The 20,557-nt window shown below is 38.4% G+C and overlaps 3 protein-coding genes across 4 annotated transcripts in view; all 3 read left to right on the forward strand.

The window, feature by feature from the left end:
• The first annotated feature begins 536 nt into the window (after window positions 1-536).
• fbl (fibrillarin) lies at window positions 537-5,174 on the forward strand. The gene is made up of 9 exons (XM_043261521.1): window positions 537-674; window positions 1,544-1,693; window positions 2,620-2,754; window positions 2,834-2,928; window positions 3,010-3,180; window positions 3,588-3,720; window positions 3,803-3,915; window positions 4,005-4,150; window positions 4,338-5,174. The coding sequence occupies exons 1-9, from the start codon at window positions 665-667 to the stop codon at window positions 4,360-4,362; spliced, it is 978 nt and encodes a 325-aa protein (XP_043117456.1). The 5' UTR covers window positions 537-664; the 3' UTR covers window positions 4,363-5,174.
• Window positions 5,175-5,592: 418 nt separating this feature from the next.
• Window positions 5,593-11,240, forward strand: alkbh8 (alkB homolog 8, tRNA methyltransferase). 2 transcript variants are annotated; one of them, XM_043261520.1, is made up of 11 exons: window positions 5,593-5,745; window positions 5,909-6,143; window positions 6,220-6,351; window positions 6,523-6,615; window positions 7,180-7,284; window positions 7,362-7,432; window positions 7,722-7,828; window positions 8,047-8,198; window positions 9,269-9,525; window positions 9,663-9,812; window positions 10,273-11,240. In XM_043261520.1, the coding sequence occupies exons 1-11, from the start codon at window positions 5,611-5,613 to the stop codon at window positions 10,798-10,800; spliced, it is 1,965 nt and encodes a 654-aa protein (XP_043117455.1). In that variant the 5' UTR covers window positions 5,593-5,610; the 3' UTR covers window positions 10,801-11,240. The 2 variants fall into 2 exon arrangements, with proteins under 2 accessions (XP_043117455.1, XP_043117454.1); XM_043261519.1 differs by having other exon boundaries at window positions 6,523-6,618; window positions 10,273-11,239.
• A 1,860-nt stretch (window positions 11,241-13,100) lies between these two features.
• Window positions 13,101-20,557, forward strand: part of dyrk1b (dual-specificity tyrosine-(Y)-phosphorylation regulated kinase 1B) — a 42,561-nt gene continuing 35,104 nt past the window's right edge. Inside the window, exon 1 of the mRNA XM_043261518.1 lies at window positions 13,101-13,851. The gene's annotated coding sequence lies outside the window, so the exon portion shown is untranslated. The remainder of the gene's footprint in view (window positions 13,852-20,557) is intronic.

The raw sequence follows: 20,557 nt of genomic DNA on the forward strand, positions 1-20,557 counted from the left end.
GCAATAACTTTATCCTTAAAACTTAGCTAATAAGCAACTGCACATGTTAATATTGCAACTGCATAGCCATAATAACGAAACAAATGTTTTCAGTAATGATAGACATTTACGAAATTTCTATTTCAGATAAATTATGTTCTTCCAAACGTTTTATGCATTAAAGAAACCTGAAAAAAAAATCTGTTTTCTGGATAATAATAAATGTTTTTTGAGCAGCAAGTCAAAATATTAGAACGATTTCTGAAGGATCATGCGAGTGTATAATGATGCTAAATTAGAAAACGCTTTTAAATAGTAAGAATATTTTAAAATGTCACATGTCTGCATTGCATCAATTAAATGCAGACTTGGTGAAAACAAAAAATTGAAAACATAATTAAAAAATCTGGCAATGTATGCGTATTCTTGCATACGGGCTAATAAAATTGCATTCCATAAAAAAGGAAGTTGCGTGCTTTTGTTGTAGTTGCGCGGTCTCCCGCTAGATGGCGGAACAAAAGAGCAAAAGCCACGTTTTTTGGGAGGTGCATTATGGGAAAAGACGTTCGACGCACATGTGGCCACCTGATCAGTGCTGGACGAGTCTGGAGCGAAGCGGCGTGCCTGTAGCAGCGGATATTAATTCTATCATTAAAACAGGATTAGCCTCACATAATAAAGTAAAATGAAACCAGGTGAGTTATTGTTATTTTTTGACTGCATATAAGGTTGTTTTCGGCGTCGGACGAAATAGTATTAATTAGTGTTTGCTTTTACTCTCCGGCGAGCATGCCGGCCAAGTTAGCCACGCGCTCAAAGTTGTAGCGCACGAAACTCTCTTTCTCCGAATTGTGTTGACATCGTTGTTGTTTTATTAGTATGCTAAAATTACATTAGTGTGGTCTCATGAAAACGTTTTTTAAATTTAGGCTACACGCTTCTCGCTATGCGCGACGTTGCTGGTTTGAGCAACTGAGCCACGCTGCGCACGCGGGGAGCGGAAGCTCCACATGGCTCTTCACCAGATGAGCTATTGTTACTAAAAGCACACTAGTTCACTAAGTTGCTTTTTTATTAATATTTAGACTTGAATTAAAATGCCGTTTTGTAAGCGATATGCACCTGGTTTTGTTTGAGCATTGTGCACGGGGTTGTTTTCATAGAGTTTCCACACGTTGTTGAGGACCACATGGGTTTAAGAAAGTACCTTGTCAGGGAGACCACGTTCATGTGGGAGACCTGGTGAAATAGGATAGTTTTGGTTTAGTCGACAACCTGTAACAAATACAAATTACACACACACTAAAGTTACCAGTGAATGGATTTGAACTTTGTATACAGTTAGTGGTGGAGGGCATTTAACCACCAGGGGTCTGCTTCAACCCTTGCTTCTAATAATGATGTTTAATGGCACTTTTTGTAAGAGAGGCCGTAACTAAATATTTTTTCTAATATTAGGTATTATTTGAAGTCACCTTTGTTTACTGTACGCTTTGTTTTGCAATTTTAAAAAAGTTATGCTGTGACGCATTCGGATAATTAATATATTGTCTACTTTTGATAGGGTTCAGCCCAAGAGGAGGCGGACGAGGAGGGTTTGGAGATCGAGGTGGGAGAGGAGGATTTGGCGGACGAGGAGGGTTTGGAGACCGCGGCGGACGAGGAGGGTTTGGAGACCGTGGAAGAGGAGGATTTCGGGGAGGTAGAGGTGGTGGTAAGCAAGTTTTTGTTTTATTTCCTTTATTTAGTTCTGGTGTTGTGTTATTGCTTGTAACATTATTTCATGCATGGTCTTTCATGTTAGTGTTATTTGTATACACGCATGTACATAGATACACATGCACACTGTTGAACATTTTGGATAAGTATGTTTTTGTAAAGATGTGTCTGCTGCACTTCGAGGCTGCTGTCATGAAATGGTTTTCTGTTTTAATATACAGTGGCCAGAAAAGTGGATCAAAATATTTCATTAAAGTTGTTCTAAAACCAAAGCACTACCTGATCTTGTCTTATGACAGCTTAAACCTTTTTTCATCCACTTCAAACTGCTGTACTTTTAAATATAATTGTTTCCTGTGATGCAAAGTTTAATTTTCAGCATCATCATTTCTTCTTCTCCATCTTCAGTGTCACATGATCCTTCAGAAATTGTAATACGCTGATTTGTTAATGTTGGAAACGGTTACTTAATATCTAATATATCAATTTATATATTTTGTATACAATATTTGTATGTTTTAAGGTTTCTTTAGACAAAGCATTGAACAATTATTTTAGTAAAATGGAAATCTTTTGTTGTGCTATACACTACAGTTTAAAAGTTTGTGGTCACTAATTTTACATTAATACTTTTAGTCAGCAAGGATGTTAAATTGATACAAAGTGATAAAGACTTTCATGTTGCTAGAAGAGAGTATTATTTTGAATATACTTAACTTTCTCAAACAAATCCTGAAAATGTATCAAAGGTTCCAGAAATTATGCAACACACCTGTTTCCAAAATTGAGAACAAATCAGCATATTAGAACGATCATGGGACATTGAAAACTGGAGAAATTATGCTAAAAATCTAGCTTATTTGACATTATTTCCTTTGATTTTCCCATCATTTTAAATTCTCTATCTCTTGTTTGGTAAAGGTGGAGGATTCAGGTCTCCTGGGGGTGATGGTGGCTTCCGTGGACGAGGCGGTGGACGGGGCCGGGGAGGAAGAGGAGGACGAGGGGGCTTCAGAGGGGGCAGAAAGGTGACCGTAGAGCCCCATAGACATGAAGGTGGGTCATCAACATCACGGTTCTGAGTTGCTCTGGTTTCTGAGACTGTTCAATAACAATCTTCTGTCTGAAAATTCAGGAGTTTTTATCTGCCGTGGTAAAGAGGACGCCCTGGTCACAAAGAACATGGTGATTGGAGAATCTGTGTATGGAGAAAAGAGAATAAATGTTGAGGTGAGCCTATCGCCTGACGTTCACTAGCGTGCTTCTAGAAAGTGCTGCATTCATCACATGTGAATTTCTTTCTAATGTAAGGAAGGAGAAACTAAAATTGAGTACAGAGCGTGGAATCCTTTCCGGTCAAAGCTGGCCGCAGCCATTTTAGGAGGTGTTGACCAGATCCACATCAAGCCGGGAGCGAAGGTCATGTACTTGGGGGCTGCGTCAGGAACTACTGTGTCCCATGTTTCTGACATCGTTGGGCCGGTACGTGTATACCCTTTTGTCATGTCTGCACAGATTAGCAATATGAAACACTGAAACAAAGTGTGGAAGATGCTGTATATTGTAACAATATAGTTTTAATTACAACTTCTGTATACTTTAAATGTAAAACTAATGGCATTTTTACATATTGAGGAAAAAATTGAAGCAATTTGCAATTGTTGCAGTTGTTTTTGTTCTTATGCTACTGTAGCATTTAAATTATTTTCTGGCTTTTTATGTATATAGTTTCAGTAATTTGTGTACTTCTAAGCTTATTTCAGTTTTTACATTTTATTTACTTTGAGTTTAGCTAACTGTTCTGTTTAATACAGACATATCACATATTAACATTGATTTATTTTCTGGAAGCATTGAGATTTTCTTTTTATTAATATTCCTCCTTGCAGGAGGGATTGGTGTATGCTGTGGAGTTCTCCCACAGGTCAGGAAGAGACTTACTGAATGTGGCGAAAAAGAGAACTAACATTATTCCCATCATTGAAGATGCTCGTCACCCGCACAAGTACCGCATGCTTGTCGGTAAGTTTCTGTGAGAGGCACAAACGAAAGGTAAAGCCTGCACATTGCTAGGCAGTTTGATTAAAGCGTTGCTTTCTTTCAGGCATGGTGGATGTCATCTTTGCCGACGTTGCTCAGCCTGACCAAACAAGAATCGTCGCCCTCAATGCACACAATTTCTTGAAGAATGGAGGACATTTTGTTATTTCTATCAAGGTAAAATGACTAATGCTGCTGTTTACATGTTTATTTCTGCAGGGTTTCTTCAGTTGTTAACTGACATGTGTTTTGTTTTTTTTTTTCAGGCTAATTGCATTGATTCAACAGCTGCTCCAGAGGCAGTTTTTGCATCAGAGGTTAAGAAGATGAGCGCTGAGAACATGAAACCTCAGGAACAGCTGACGCTAGAGCCGTATGAGAGAGATCACGCAGTTGTTGTGGGCATCTACAGGTAAATCATGATGCATAAATAGCCACTTTCATACTTCCATAAAGCATGTTTTGCACAATCATGTGGTTGCTTGTTTGTGCAGATTCATGTATATGCCTGAATAGCATTAGCTTGCTACATCTTCTGCACTGAAATAATTATTTTTATAATTTATAAAAAGATTAATTTTTTCTTTTCTTTTGCACAGACCGCCACCCAAGCAGAAGAAGTGATGTTGCACTGTGGAAATTTTCATCACTATATACATCCTCCTTTCTCCTGAAATAACTGCTTCTGCCACTAGATGGCACCATAGTTTGCGGATGACAAAAGACTGATATAAGTGAACCATTTTCTCCTGTCCATGGGGTTGGGAGTGTATCCCGTTATACCTGATTGGCACAGGCAACATATTCTTTATGGAGAGTAACTTTGCTCCCGTTTTTTTTTTTTTTTTCCCTTTATATGATCGTCCTCTGCCATGTAGTAATATACTGTACCGAGAGATGACTTTTGTGTTTTGCTTGTAAGAATTATTGGAAGCTAGATTTTATGTTAACTAAATCAACAGTTTTCCAAAGTGTACGTTTGTTATTGTTTCTTTTGAATATTTTTGGTAAAAAATTTTAACAATGAAAACTTTTCATTCTGTATCTTGTTTGCACCCCTACAAGAACATTTTCTCATGAAACAGTTTCAGAAGTATTAGTATAAACCCATATCACCACATCCTAAAAAGGCTTTTTGTACTAATACTGTTAAGCCAGTCTAAGCTTGTTTGCTGTTTTTTTTTCTTCTGGTTTTCTCTGCCCGATCAACTACAAAGTACTCAGAACATCCTTCTGAAACGAGTAGATACTCCAGCAAACCTATTTGAGTTAAATTCTTTATTTCTTGCGATTGACTGTGTGAGACGTGTCTCTTGTTAGGGAAGTTCTTGGTAACCTGAACTAAAGCTTCAGATGCTTTGTTGTCAAGCGCTGTGCTCAGAAGCAGCAGGTGATTTAAGACTTAAGATTTTTTTTTAATAAATATTCAAAATCAAGATGTTTCGATTCATTGCTTAAAAATTAAGTTCAAAGTAAACGTATGTATGTGTGTGTGTGTATATATATATATATATATATATATATATATATATATATATATATATATATATATATATATATATATATATATATATAATGAAAAGATGACAGTGGTTTTTAATCGGCAAAACCTCAAACATTCTCATGCGCATTCATTTTTCCTGTTGGGCCTTAATTGTCCAAACAAATGGAAACTTCACTGTAGGATAAAAATAACTGTCAAAATCTTCACGTCTTGCAACGTGAAGAAAGACATTAATTTTCTGTCACGTACTTTTTAAAATCTTGGCCGCAGAAGAGAAACAACTTACAAATATCAGAAAAACAGGAACTTACACTACGGAACCAAGTATTAAGTTCTTGCGCGAGGGGGACCAAATAAGCGGTTACACAATGGAGAGCAGCATGGACAGCACAAGAAGTGCCAGAAGAACTAAAGAGGAGAAAAAACTGCTTCGAAGGCAGATTAAAGCCAGTCATACATTATTGAAACACGAAGGCATAAACACAGCTTCACATCCCACAAAGGTACTTGGAAAACTTATTTTAATGAACTGTCAGTAGAATATGGATATCGACCAAATTACATAGTTTACGTAATGCCTCATTCATTCAAATTGTGAAAGATGCAGTTCACCGTTTTTCATAAATAGCTCAGTAATGTGTATGTTCCCGGTTGTCTGTTGTGTAGCACCTGGTGGTGTCTAATGGAGGTTTGGGGAATGGAGTGAGCAGAGAGTCGCTCTTGGAGGCTCTTAAAGAGGGAGGTACTGTCGAGTCTCTCCTCACCCCTCCAGAGAAACCGTACGCGTTTGTTACATATCCTTCGACCGAAGCAGCAAAGAACGCATATACACTTCTCAATGGTCGAGCACTGCAGTGTCACGGTCAAAGTGTGACGCTTTATTTTAGCTATGTTGAGACAGGTGAGTCGAGTTTATGATCCCATTCAACGAGCCTTAAAGCAGAGCGTTTCTAATGGATCTCGACGTTGTTCGGCAGTGAACGGTGACAGGAGCGTGTCATGTGATTTGCCTCCTGGTCTGTCTGTGTTGGAGGAGTTTGTCTCTCCAGAAGAAGAGCTGCAGCTGCTGCAGGCTGCTGATTGGACGCCACATGCTGATGATGTCACAGGTAGAGCTTCTTGACAGCCTTGGTTAGAATTATTGTAAATCAGCACATTAAAAAAAATCAGTCATGTTGTTTAATCCTCTTTGTCACATGTTCATATATAGCAGATGTACAATAATTTGCTATAGACGTATTTAATAGTAATACTAATGATAATGTTTGTTTTTGTTACAGTGCAGAAAGCTTTAAAACACAGAAGAGTGAAGCATTATGGGTATGAGTTTCGCTACGATAATAATAACGTTGACAAAGACAAGCCCTTACCAGGTGGTTAGTATTCAAATTCCACATTTTTTGTGTATGTCTATGTGTGAGTGTTTTTGAAATGTTTTTAAAGATGTCTCTAATACCCGCTTATTATTTTACAAAAGCACAGTGAAAACAGTAATTTAGTAAAATGTATAACGTGTAAAACAGCATCTATTTTACTGTTTTAAAATGTAATTTAATAATTTTGTCAGGTTTTTTTTTTTTATTTAGTGTTTTTAGTCACAATTTACTCTGTTCTTGATATTATTATTATTATTATTATTATTATTATTATTAATGTTGAAAACATTTGTGATGCTTGAATTTTTTTTGTAGTTTCCACAAAAAACATTCTAGAAGGATTCATTGATTAATAAAAAGTAATACAAAAACCCTGCATTTATTTAAAATAATATCTTTAAATGCATTTTTTTTTTTAGATTGAAATGTCTTTGCAGTTTCTTTTTGGTCAATATAATGCATCATTGCTGAAAAATTTTCTCCAGATATTTGCATTACTGTTATATGAAAGTATTATACGACTGATTAATTTTAAAATTAAATAGACACCTGTCATTTCAGGTCTGCCGGCAGAATGTGATGCTTTATTGCAAAGATGTTTGGCTGATGGCCACATAAGTGTCCTTCCAGACCAGCTCACTGTAAACCAATACCAAAGTGGACAAGGTAGTACATCATGTATTTGTGCAGCTGAGGGGAGATTTATGTCTGCTTATAGGACTAAATGTTATTGTCTGGTACAGGGATTCCCCCTCATGTGGACACTCACTCTGCTTTTGAGGATACCATCCTTTCCTTGAGTCTCGGGGCAAAGGTATTATTAAATAAAGCACTAAAATGTCAGCAATGTCATGGATTATCAGAAATATGTGGAATATGCTCGTGAGGATATATTTCTGTTTACGTTTTTCATACATCAGTTTTATTAGTGGGTCAGGGTGTTCTGTTACACCAGACCTGTTTGCAGTCTTATTGATTGGTTATGGTGCAGCAGCATTATTGATTATCTGATTTTCCTCGGTCAAAACAAAGATGGAGATGGGAAATGAACCTCATGATTTTCTTATATGGATAAATATAAACATCTTGCTATTTTCCCGTAGATAGTAATGGACTTTAAACATCCTGACGGACATTCTGTTGCTGTGGTGCTTCCAGAGCGGAGCCTGCTAGTGATGAAAGGAGAGAGCCGTTATCTGTGGACTCATGGGTGAGAATCTGGATTATTATTTTGTACATTAAATACAATATATGTACAAATGTAAGCAGACAACCAAAAACCTGTATGTCCTTTATTGTATGATTTTGTTTCATCATTATAAATATTACTTAATGAATGTTATCAGTAAAAGTATAGTATATTGTAATATAATATAAATCCTTTGTTCTAGGGAGAGATGAACATGTTTTGTGTATGTTTCATGTCAGCATAACACCCCGGAAATTTGATGTGGTACCAGTATCGGAGGTTGAAGGGTCAGGGGTCATGACCTCTGACTTGAGCAATCTGACCTTGAGCCGGCGGGGCACCAGGACATCTCTGACTTTTCGCAAAATCAGACATGTACCCTGCAACTGTGGTGAGTATGTAAAATATTTGCTTAGACAAGCAAATATTTTTAATTTTTAAGTACCGTACCTCTTAAAAGTTTGGGTTAAAGAAGAACAAGGATGCATTAAAAGTGACAGTAGCAAGGTTTGCTGCAAATTATTTCTATTTTAAATAATAGCTGTTATTTTTACATGGATAGTTCACCCGAAAATTACAAATTGGTCATTAATTTCTCACCATCATGTCGTGAGACCTTCATCTCCAGAACACACATTAAGATTTGACCCTCCATACACAGCGACGCAACTACCAGGTTTAATGCCCAGAAAGAGAACAAGGACATCAGTGGTTCAAACTTAATTTTATGAAGCAACAAGAAAACATTTTGTGCATAAAAAAATTACTTTATTCAACAATTCTTCACTTCAGTGTCACTCTCTGCTGCACATTCATGAGAGTACCAAAACAAGTGAGATTGCAAGCAGAGGAATGCATACGCATGCTGTGGAAACTGACTTGTAGCTTCACATAAATATGGTTGAATCACTGATGTCTCATGGACTATTTTGATGTTACAATTTTGGGTGAACTTGGACGTTCACTTGCTGTCTATGCAGGTCAGAAAGTTCTCAGATTTCATCAAAAATAAATTAATTTGTGTTCTGAAGATGAACAAAGGTCTTGTGGCTTTGGAATGGTATGAGGGTGAGGAATAAATGACAGAATTTCCGTTTTTTATTTTTTTTTTAGGATTCTGACTAACGTATGTCACGGTTTCTACAAAAATATTAAGCTTTGCAACCATTCACATAGTTTTATGAGCAGCAAATAAGCATACCGGAGTGATTTTTGAATGGATCATGAGGACTGAAGTGATGCTGAAAATTCAGCTTTACCATCACAGTTCTAAGTAATTGTATCATGGTATTACTGTTTTTACTTTATATTTGATCAATTGGAGAAATCATACCGAACCCAAACTTTGAATAGTAGTGTACAAATATATAAAACATATATTAAGGCCACTCTGCATTTGTGTATTTTTGTAGATATAAAAAAGCACATTAATGACAACAGTTATTTGGTTTCCTGTTGTAGCCTATCCGTCTGTATGTGATAGCCAGCAGTCGCCTTCTCCCCCTAATGTGCCTGTTGCCGAAGGCGACGCGTGTCGTTTGGAAGATCAGTATGTTCATCAGGTCTATGAAGAGATCTCCTCCCACTTCAGCAGCACGCGACACTCACCGTGGCCCCACGTGCGAGACTTCCTTCTGTCGCTGTCACCTGGTAGTACTCTGGCAGACATCGGATGCGGCAATGGCAAATACCTGGGGATCAACCATGAAGTTGTATCAGTAAGCAGTATACCACAGGAGAGTTTACCAGGAAGCGATGTCCTGGTTATTAGTTACAATTGTGATGTTTTTTTTAATGCTTTAACTATTTCACTTATGGAGAACTCTGATAACCTCTGCTGTCTGTCTGTCTGTAGGTGGGCTGTGACCGCAGTGCTAATCTAGTGCAGATCTGTGTTGAGCGGGGTTATGAGGCATTCGTGTCAGATGCCCTCTCTGTCCCCCTGCGCAGTGGAAGCTGCGATGCCTGCATCTCTATCGCAGTCATACACCATTTCTCCACACAGGTGAGCATGCTTTGTAATAAAGAGGGGAAAACAATTGACCCTTGACAACAAAACCAATCATAAGTAGCAAGGGTATATTTAGTAAAGATCGTGTTTGATCTAAAGCACACACAAAAAAATCCCCAGACTTTAACAATACATTTTACTTTAACATCATCAGGAATAATAATGATATATCTTTGGCTTTCTTATTACCTCTACATGAGTTATTTATCTGTTTGATGTCTTTGAGGTTTTTTTTGCAGTTTATCTTCAATATATAGTCTTTCTCCTACATATTTTAAGAAATGTGATTGTTGTATTCTATCTCAAAATCGTTCCAATGTCTATGGAATGTATGAAGCGACAAAATGTACATCTTAAATGCTATATAAATCACTTCGGATGAAAATATCTGTTATATACAAAAATGCTAAGAAGTAATATGCAAATATGTGCATGATGCTGAACGTGTTCTCAGGAGAGAAGACAGGCTGCTGTCAGAGAGCTGGTCCGGTTATTAAAGGTGGGAGGAAGAGCGCTGATTTACGTTTGGGCCATGGAGCAGGAATACAACAACCAGAAATCAAAATATCTGAAAGACAGAACAACAGGAGACCGTGTGGAGAGCAGCGGGGAACTTCAAACAGAAGAAAACACTTTCACCCAAGAGGAGGAGCATGATAGGACAATTAGTTCAGACATGAATGTGACTCAGCCCAGAATCCACATCCATACTAACCGCACAGCTTTCCTTTCCCAAGATCTCCTGGTGCCGTGGCACTTAAAAGGGAATGCGGATAAGAACAAGGGAGCGCGGAGTGGAAGCACAAATGGCCCCTTGGAGAACACGAGTCAGGGGCCTATATTTCACCGCTATTATCATGTCTTCCAGCAGGGAGAGCTGGAGGAGATGTGTTGTGTGACAGGTGTTAAAGTGCTCAGGAGCTACCATGATCAGGGCAACTGGTGTGTGGAACTGGAGAAGACGCATGCTAACTCTCCATAGAGTAATATACCATAGATAATAAAATATTCTGGTTTATTAAATAAATGCGATTTTAAAATACATGCAGTGACGGCTAATAAAACACTGAAAAAAATATTACTGAATGTTGATGTTTTTGTACAGCAGTACAAAATGCTACAAAACCATAATTATATCAATACATTAATATGGTACTTACTAGCCAGGCTTAAAAAGGTAACATTACAAATATGTGCAATATGCACACAGATTTTTCTCTACAGTACTGTTCAAAAGTTTGAATTTGTTTTTATTGTTTCAAAGAGCTCTTACACGATCACCAATGATGCGTTTTTACCAAAAAATAGTGAAACGGTAATATTGCATCATTACAATTAACTTTTTTTTGTAACATTTGAAAGTTTAAGTTATTTCTGTGATGGTAAAGCTAAATTTTCAGCAGCCTTTATGTCAGCCTTCAGTGTCAAATGAGCCTTAGAAATTATTCTAATATATTGATTTGGTCGTTAAATCTTTTTTTCTTTATTATTATTATTTCTTTATTTTTCTTTATTATTCTTTATTATGAAAAGCAAAATTTCTGCCTATTATTTTTTGTTTGAAACAGCATTAATGTTTTCAGGATTTTTTAATATGTTTTTAAAAGGAACATCATAAATGCCTTTAAATATGACTTTTGGTCAACTGTATTCATTTCTTTAAAAAATAACACTGGCCGTTTGAACAGTACAGTGTACTTGACCTGGAAAAAAAATCGTTTTTAGTTTGAACTCGCTGTAGTGTTTTGTACACCACTAGATGGCATCGGATCGGAATGTAACGCAGAGGTAAAGGTATGAACTTTCACCTTGAATTTGATGACGAACTTCCTGCATGTTTAAATTTTAGTAACCTAGGTTGACCTGGCGGCTCATTTCGTTTATATCCGACGATTTAAAAGCGTACTTTTGCCTTTTGTCATAAACTACGGTAGGTCTCACACATGAAGAGAGAACAGAGAGGGGACGTAGGAGCCCGTTCGTGACGGACCTTTTTTTTCGGGCTTGACGTCCTCACAAAAATCCTACAGACGTGTGAACGTTAAAGCCTACAACGCGCCTGAAAGGTTATGAACAAAGACACCTATAAATATGTTTGGTGTGAATGTCTTGCGTGGGGGGGAGTTGGTCACGTTCACGACCTTGTCTTTTTACCCCATTGGCACATGACACATTCAGACTCTTTTAAACGGTGCCCTCGGAGTGGAACAATGAAGAATTAACGTGATGGTGATGGAAAAAGGATGTATTAAATTAATCAGTTTCATGTCCACAACTGCACGACCCGCTCCTCTATAAAATGCACAAGTACCCCACTATTGTGACTTGAGCTATATATATATATATATATATATATATATATATATATATATATATATATATATATATATATATGTGTATGTGTGTGCTTTTGTTTCGTTTATCAGCTGTAGTGTTATTAGTGAACTTGAATTTGAGCAAAATAACTACCCAACTCGAATGAAAGAATTGGCTGCATGCTATATATATATATATATATATATATATATATATATATATATATATATAATGCATAACACACATTATATTTGTGGTGGTGTAGTATGAATTAGCACATTTGTATTTTTTAAGTTACCGAACTTTGCAGCAAGTTGTTGTAAAGCTTAAAATGTTGGGGCAATAGTACCATTCAAAGTATTTGTAAAATAAGAATAATATTCAGGTTTATGAGAAGCATGGGCATGGGTTTTTCAGAATAAAAAATAATAGGTTAAAACTGGTTTGTTGGCGTTAGCTGGTTAAAACTGGTCTTCTCTTACCAAGCTGGTCTGCCCAGTTGAAAAAGCCCAAAGCTGGGCAAACGTACGAACTTGTTAACGTTATAACCTACGAAAACAATATTTGAGGGAAAACTTCCTAGATGCTTCGTCGCATCGTTGTCTTGGCCCCACGTCGGTGGCGCTGAAATATAAATGTTGAGCTAAATTAAGATAAAATTTCTTGGTCATAGCCATGTATGGTCGCAGATTAGCTCTCAAGTAAGCTGCTTCACCTCTCCATAGCCTCGGCATTGTTCGTTTACCTGGGCTCCAAGCAGCCTATCGCTCTCTAACAGATCGAAACGGGCGAAAGGGGCACTTCGGCGCGCGTTTTCTAAAGCGTCGTTCCAGTAAAAGCGCCTTTTTCCTCCCCTGCAAAGGCAAACGCCGAGGCAAATCGCGCTAACAGCCGCTGGGCGCAGCCCGTTGTAGGGTTTGTTTAGGCGGCCATTTTGTGAACACTGCACACACACCGAGGCGAGCGCGCTTTGTAGCGGGGACGCGCTTCACCGTGCAGACCCTCTCTAAGCGACGAGCAGCCGCGGAGCCGATCCGAGATTAACGGCAGTGAGGGGGGGTCCCTGGCGAATGCACATCGCTAATTGTAGCGGTGCGACGAAGAAACCCCGGTTTTAGTTCATCCGTTTTTCTTTCTTTTTCCTTTTTTCATTTAATCACTCTTCTTCTCACCCCTCCACCCCTCGCCGCCGCCGCTGCTGCAAACCACCGCGAGAGACGCGCTACTACACCGCCGCTGCTGGGCGATGTGATCGCGGTTAGCCTGAGCGCTAGCCGCCGAGACCCACACGGCACCTCCGCCGCGGCAACCAGCGATTTCTTTCCCACGTCGAGGCGGACTAACGCGGAGCACCGAGAGGCGGTTGTCACGGTTGCATGTACCGCTGCTCACCGGATCGGCGGTTGGCCGCTTGCGCCGGGGGTTTGAAGACGCTCCTGCCGCGCTCATTTGTGCTTTTGGGGGACTTGTGAAAAGAAAGACAAATGTGCTGAAGAGGGATTGTAGAGCGACGACGAGACGATATCCAGCGCGTTTCGTCTTTTTTTTCGGGAGACGACCGCAGAAACCCGTCCGAAGGGGTGGCGGTTCGGGGGAAGGGGGTCGTTTTGCCGGTTTTTCGGTCCGCCCCGGTAACGTTACCTGTGTGGCGGAGGTTCGGACGGTAGAGGGGGAATACTGGTAATGGCTGCTTCGGGAAGCTGGACACGAAGCTGAGGTAAGACTACAGTTGGTTTCTTAACACGCAAAAACACTGCTATCGTCTGTTTTGCGCGGTTGCTCTCAGCCCCGTTCCCTCCTCGTTCCTCGCAAGACACCGTGTTCCCAAAGATGCCTGATGCGCAGGCCGGCGCTTTGGGGAGGGAGCAGGGACATATTCGGTTTGTTACTTCATGTAAACTGGGTCAGATGCAAAAGACCACGAGCAGGTATTTAAACGTTATCCTCCTGTGCCATCCAGAGAGCAGCGGCTCAACTCACGGCAGCCAGACCGCTTGCTTGTCAGTGGATGTGATTTGCAACGGTGAAAACCGTGCGATATACGTCCCCCGATCTCTTTTCAGCCGTTCCGAGTATTAATCAGCTCGTTCTGTGCGATATGTACAAAAAAAAGCATCAGTCAAATCCATTGCATGACTCGCGTTTGCAGCCATGCACCCATGAACATGTTCGATTACGAGACCTTCAATGCATCTTTCGATTATCGCTTTTCATTACTCAGATTGATGAGTCAGGTTAGCCCATCACGTTTGTTTTAGACACCCAGTCGACATGCAATTTTTTTTTGTTGTTTTGCTAAAGAGATAAATAAAAAAAATCCCAGAGCGTCAGCTCGGCCACAATTACATTAATGCAAAACTGCGGTGTTGCATGGGATGCAAATCTTGTGCACAGAATGCCTGAAAGCTATCGAAATTTGACAGATATCTGGTTGTTTTTTAACGCATTGGTTAACGTATTTAACGTTTCCCAAAACATATCTCCGTGCTAGGTCGTTTTTTTGTGAATAAAAGCGAGACTTTATTCCAACGATTGCAATATATAGGGTGACGTTACAATTTTCCTTATAACGTTCATACGTGCACAAGCGTGATGATTGGAGGGAAATATATGGCCGATTCTTATTACAATCCACTTCTGTTATACATTTGGATGTGGCACATTTACCCAGGTCTCTATTTAGCCCCAGTGTGTGGATAAATCTGGCTATGCCTACACCCCTCATCTCCATAGCGCTTTCTGCAAGGCTTCTGCTGTGGTGCTGAAGTAGCAATGCCGGTTCAAAATGGACACACTTCTGCTCTTCTTTTGCATGTTGCCATCTCGATCAGCCTTTATACCGCATCCTTAGACGCCGTCACCTTTAGGAATGGTTTAAACATGCATGTTAAGGGCAGCCTGTTAGTTAGGATTCATGCTTTGGTTATTTTTCAGAACCAAAATGGGTGGAATCGTTTGGATTTGCTGCTTTGTGGTGGGGGGGTGAAAAAAGATGCATGATAGGAGATTCTCTTCTGAGATCTTTTTTGATGCACAGTAATTTAAGTTGCAATGCAGGAGCCACCTGTCTCTTAAAATAGTGACTCTTTTATCTCCCTTTCTAGAATCATTTAAACTTTTACATGCTTTTTTTTTGTGCTCGTGAGAACGAATGAATTAACACTCTCTAGTTTCATTTAGTTTTTTTGGCCGCATTATTTTTAATGTGTGACAAGCTCTGTTTTTGGATTTCTTTTGGTGTCCATGGCAGAGTGACACAGGGCTCTGAATAGTCTAACTAACTTCATTGTGCAAAAGCTTGCAACAACTGTAAACGTATTGTGGGGTTATTTTAAAGGGGGCTTTTATTTATTTAAAAAATTTTTTATTGCCAACAAGCATTGGTATTGAAAACCCAATTTAAAGAGAGAGCCAGTGATTTGCTTGTATTATTAGGTATTCTGCAAGGTCTTGCATGGCTCGTTCTCTTATCTTCTAAAATGTAAAACTACAGCATCAAGCCTCAAACACGAATTTTTTCAAAATGGACGCAACATACTGTACTTTGTATCGCATAAACAACTTTCAGGTGTGTATTCTGCGAGAACTTACTATACAGGATCAACGTTCATTTCTTGTAGCTGACATAAATCAAACTGGGATGGACACAAGCTTGTTAGTCTTTTCGAAGACCACCTGAGGCAGTATTCCCCATTCATCTCTTAACATAGGCCTACTACTAAATTTGATGGCACTGACAAATACACAGTTTGTTTAGACTTAAGGATATTAATCTGAATTTAGGCCCTTCTTCCTCCTCTTTCTGTAAACCCATAATGAAAGCTAGAGTAGTTTTCTTTCTTCTCGTAGCCCACCTCCCTATTAGTATTTCAGTGTCTGTCCTCGCGTGACTTTGCCTTTAGTCTATCAGGACAAATCCCTTCACTCATCAAATGGCATATAGCCTAACACATCGATTTGGATGTGGCTCCAAACGAGCTTTTCCTCTAAAGCAAGGCTTGTGTGTGGGGTCAACATGTGGTTCTGTGGACAAAAAGTTTATACTGAAGTTCGTTTTCCGCCGAGATCTCCATTCACATCAGTATAGATTTGCTCCTGTTGCTCATCACCATCTAAACTGCCGGCTGGGCAACGTGTTCGGTAACCTGGGTCAAGTTTTGGTTATATCATTGCCTTGAATCAAAACCAGAAGTAGGTTCATTTGAGGAGAACCACAGAAACGTAATTCATTTACATATCAAATTGAGGCATTACAGGGAAATTGCATCGGGAAATGGAGCAGTGGTTACAGCCTCCATCTTAAACAATAATTGCTTTGTCTTGTAAGGGATTGTAGTTTAAGCCATTTCCCACCGTTTCGGCAAACTCATTCAATCTCTAAGTGTTGTCAGTTTGGTGACCTATCCATTTGGTAGTAAAGGTCACTTTGATGTCATTATTGAGTTTAGCGGAGGAAATCACATAGACATGAGCCAGTCCTATATAGATGTCTACATTTAACTGGACCATTTTTGTGAATTATATAGACTTCTTTTTTAGTGTGATTCATGAGTTGTCAGCTTGGATCTCTCATGGTGTCATTTGCTAACCACATGAGTGATGGATTGATTTTTACTGTTTTTAAATTCAACCCTACAGTTCATAGTCGCGTTGCAGGACCATAAGTTAATTCTGGTCTTCATGACCCTGCCTTTCAGCAAAAAAAAAAGTAAAGTTCGCCACCTATAAAAAAAAAAAAAAAAAAGAGCGTAAAAAAAGAGCAGACTTCCGGTCAAGAGCATCTTAGATGTGTTTCTCGCATCTTCCTTCCATAAGCTATTGCCGCCTGTGTCTTCCTAATGTAGTTTTCTTTCAGCTTCCCATTGGTTCATAAATTGGTAATGAAAAGCACACACTGGCTTTGCAGATGCTGAACTGGCTTGGCGGATACCTAGGGTACGAAAGTGGCTAGTAGCTGTTATTTAGCCAGGTGTTGGTGACTTGCTGGAGGTAGGCAGAAATGGAAAGTTGGATCATAAAAGTAAAGGTGGTACTCTAACAGAAATCACATAGGACTTCTCTTTTATCCCGACTCTTTTGCAACAGTGTGGATGATACTTTTTCTCAGTCGGGCTTGTTGTGCAGGTTGTGAGGTGGACATTTTTTTTTTTTTCTGTAGGGAGAGTTTCAATGTTTATGTCCTTTTACTGTCTATCCACTCTTTCTTGACCACTGCATGCCCAAATCAAAGAGTAGCCTTCCTTGCTGAGGTGCACCCCTTAGCAGCAGTAATGTGTGTGTGTGTGTGTGTGTGTGTGTGTGTGTGTGTGTGAGTGAGTCATTCTGGTCTAGTCCCCACCTCTACACGATGCAGTCTTGGTCAGTATTTGAGCCCAGAAATCCTGTAAGTTTCAGTAGAGCACTTCATTGACCAGGTGATGCGTTTTCCATTTAAGCATTCAAGGTACTGTGGAGTTAAGCTAATTATTTGTGTAACAGAATTAATGGTGCTTGCTAAAGCAAAACTCCGTAACAGTATGTATTGTATATTCCATGGACGTAAATTATTATACCTTACATCATTTGACTTATATAATGAGATTGAGATAAAGTGATTTTTACAGTCACATGTTCTTAGGCTATCTGTCTTGAAATCTGAAAGCAATAGGCCTTATTCACACAGGTAGCAAAAACTGTTTACTATGTATATATTCCCTTTACGACTCAAATAAACATTTTTATTAATCTTAACTCAACAAAAAATAAAATGAAACTGGACTTTCTCTTTCACTTTTATAAATACATATTGAATCTACATTATTTTTGTCAGTAAGAGCAGGCCTGCTAGCAGTCTGTTTTGTCTGTATATAGGATGCATAACTGTTATTAAAAAATAAAAAATATATGTATATGTGTGTGTATCCAACTAATCTTTTCTTTTCTAGTCCGAATAGAACAAAAATCAAACACAATTTTTTCAATTTACACAACTCTTGTTCATAAGAAAATCATTGTGGATGTGCTAGGAAAAACTACAGGGAACAGAACATCAAATTCTTTATTCTATTTTTTTTGTATTGTGAATGAGACAAAATTAATAATGAAATTGATTTTCTGATTCAGCTTCCTATATAGTCTATATTTGTGTTGTCAATAAAACAATTGCAATCTGAAAAAAGTCAAATATGGCCATGTATGATATGCAGTTTCTGTAAACATTTTATTTATTTTTTTAAATCCAATGCAGATTTTCTTTTCTGCATTGAATGGACAGTCATAGAGACTTGTGGGGACTCTGTCCTGCAAGTATGCACCTAGCAGTGCTATAGCAACAGTTCAGAACACCTTAGCAACTGCATGGCAACATGCTAAAAATGGTTTATAGCATGGTTTATGGCTTAGCAACTCCCTGGCAAGTTTTGCACACACATTTTGAAATTCACATCCCTTCAGATAATCTGCGTAGTTTTCTGACAAGACAAGGCCCTCTTCGTAAACTATATTGTTCGGAAGAGAAGCGCCAAAAACAGTAGTTTTGGAAGCAAACCTGTAAAAGCTCGACTTTTTTGCTGTAATCCGAGTCTTGAGTTTGCTTTGTGCGGGGATATAAAGTTATTTGTGATGCATGTGTGAGTTTGGTCAGAATGCATGTGTGTTTTAGCATCCTCCGTGCATGTGTGCGATAAGAGGGAGCTGCTCATCTTCATGGTGATCTTTTTTCCCTCTCAGCATCCCTGCCTTGCTGACCTGCTTAACGCAGCTCTGAGATGGAGAGAGAGTGAGGGTGAATGAGTTTAAACGCATGGAGGAGCGAGTCTGGAAGACGGGGAAAGGTAAAAGGAAGGTAGAATAAACTGGGAGAGAAGAGATCTCGATAAATCAAGATAAATGGATCCCCTATTCAGTCGAAAGACTAAAAGGAAAGGTGTAGAGATGGATGTGTGTATGTGTGTCAGAGAGAGAGCGAGAAAGTCATTGGTGGAGCCGGATGGGATAAAGATGTTATGAGCTGCTCCCAAAATAGACTTTTCTTCATCATTTTAGTAATCTTTATCCATCCCGTGCAAATCCCTGCACCATGAGAGAATAGTCATTTAAAGTCAAGTGCGTGACATGACCACAACATTCAACAATTCATTTGTTAGTTCCCAAGGTGAAAAGGCATCATTTTATTGTTGTTGAATATTAAAACTGAATGTAGACAAACTATTATAACTCTTGGGATGTACTCGCGTTTCTAGTCTGCTATTGTGAGTTCAGTTATGTACTATATGATTTTATGTCTATATATTTTATAGATTGAGAGTTTGAAATGGATGTGTGATTCGAAGCAGCACCTTTGCTTAAGATTGTCAAAATGAATACTGTTATATGCTAGGCCTCATCTTCAGCTTCCACATTTCAACCTATTCATAACTATCAAGTCAGTAACGGGTCAAAATAAGTCTTACGTTTTCATTAGCACCTTTGCTGTCATCTAGTTTAGAAAGGGGACAACACACTACCCTAAACTCAATGTTGAAAGACTGATGTACAAGTCACTAGTCAGGTTATTTGGATTGATAACAAAATGATTCAGCCAATAACTGTTCCTGATTGCCCATTCAAAAATTATTTGAAGAGACGTTGTACACTTCTTATTTGCTGTTACAAAATTGCATTCAAATTTATCAGCCACTTGCCATTAATTATAAATTGGCCTTTAATAGGGAAATTAACATAAGTGCATTACTATTTTGTTTTTATTTTATTATTATTGTTTACATATTATACAGCAGTGGTGTATTATATTGATAAAAAAAGTAACAGTAAATCTTTTACTGTTTACTTTTAAAAAGTAATCAATTGGACTTTATCAAACGTGGACTGTCTTGGTAACTTGGTTAACAAAATTCACCCCAGCTGTATTAAATATTTTTGGGTATAATGTGTTTAGGAGAGAAATAAAGGTAGAGGGGGAGTACTGTTGGTCTATGTTAAAGTGTCGATTAAATGTTGTCTTATTGAATGGTCACATAATGTATTGGGTTGAGAGCCCTGTTGTCACCAGAAATGTCTTTTAATATAATCTGTCATTATAGATCACCATTAGCCGATACAGGTTTTTATGAAGAATTTTACAAAATCCTTAAGGAATGTTATCAGAATAAAGAACTTCTATATAAATTGGAATAAAAAATCAGATAGAAAAAAAACATTGTAGATAAGTTCAGTCTTGTCCAGCAAGAGTGACTAATTCTTTAAAGACATAAATAGATTTGATGTTTACAAATAGGACAAGAGAGAATGATGAAAACATATAATCTTCTGACAGAAATACCTGATCATATCACATTATTGGCACGGAAACGCAATAGAAAACATTTAGAGAATTTCCAAAAATTGAATTAATAATTTTGAAAATACACAATCTTTTTCAAAACTATTACATGGTGAGGAGATTA

The sequence above is a fragment of the Puntigrus tetrazona genome, chromosome 16 (assembly GCF_018831695.1).
Source record: "Puntigrus tetrazona isolate hp1 chromosome 16, ASM1883169v1, whole genome shotgun sequence".
Taxonomy (NCBI): Eukaryota; Metazoa; Chordata; class Actinopteri; order Cypriniformes; family Cyprinidae; genus Puntigrus; species Puntigrus tetrazona.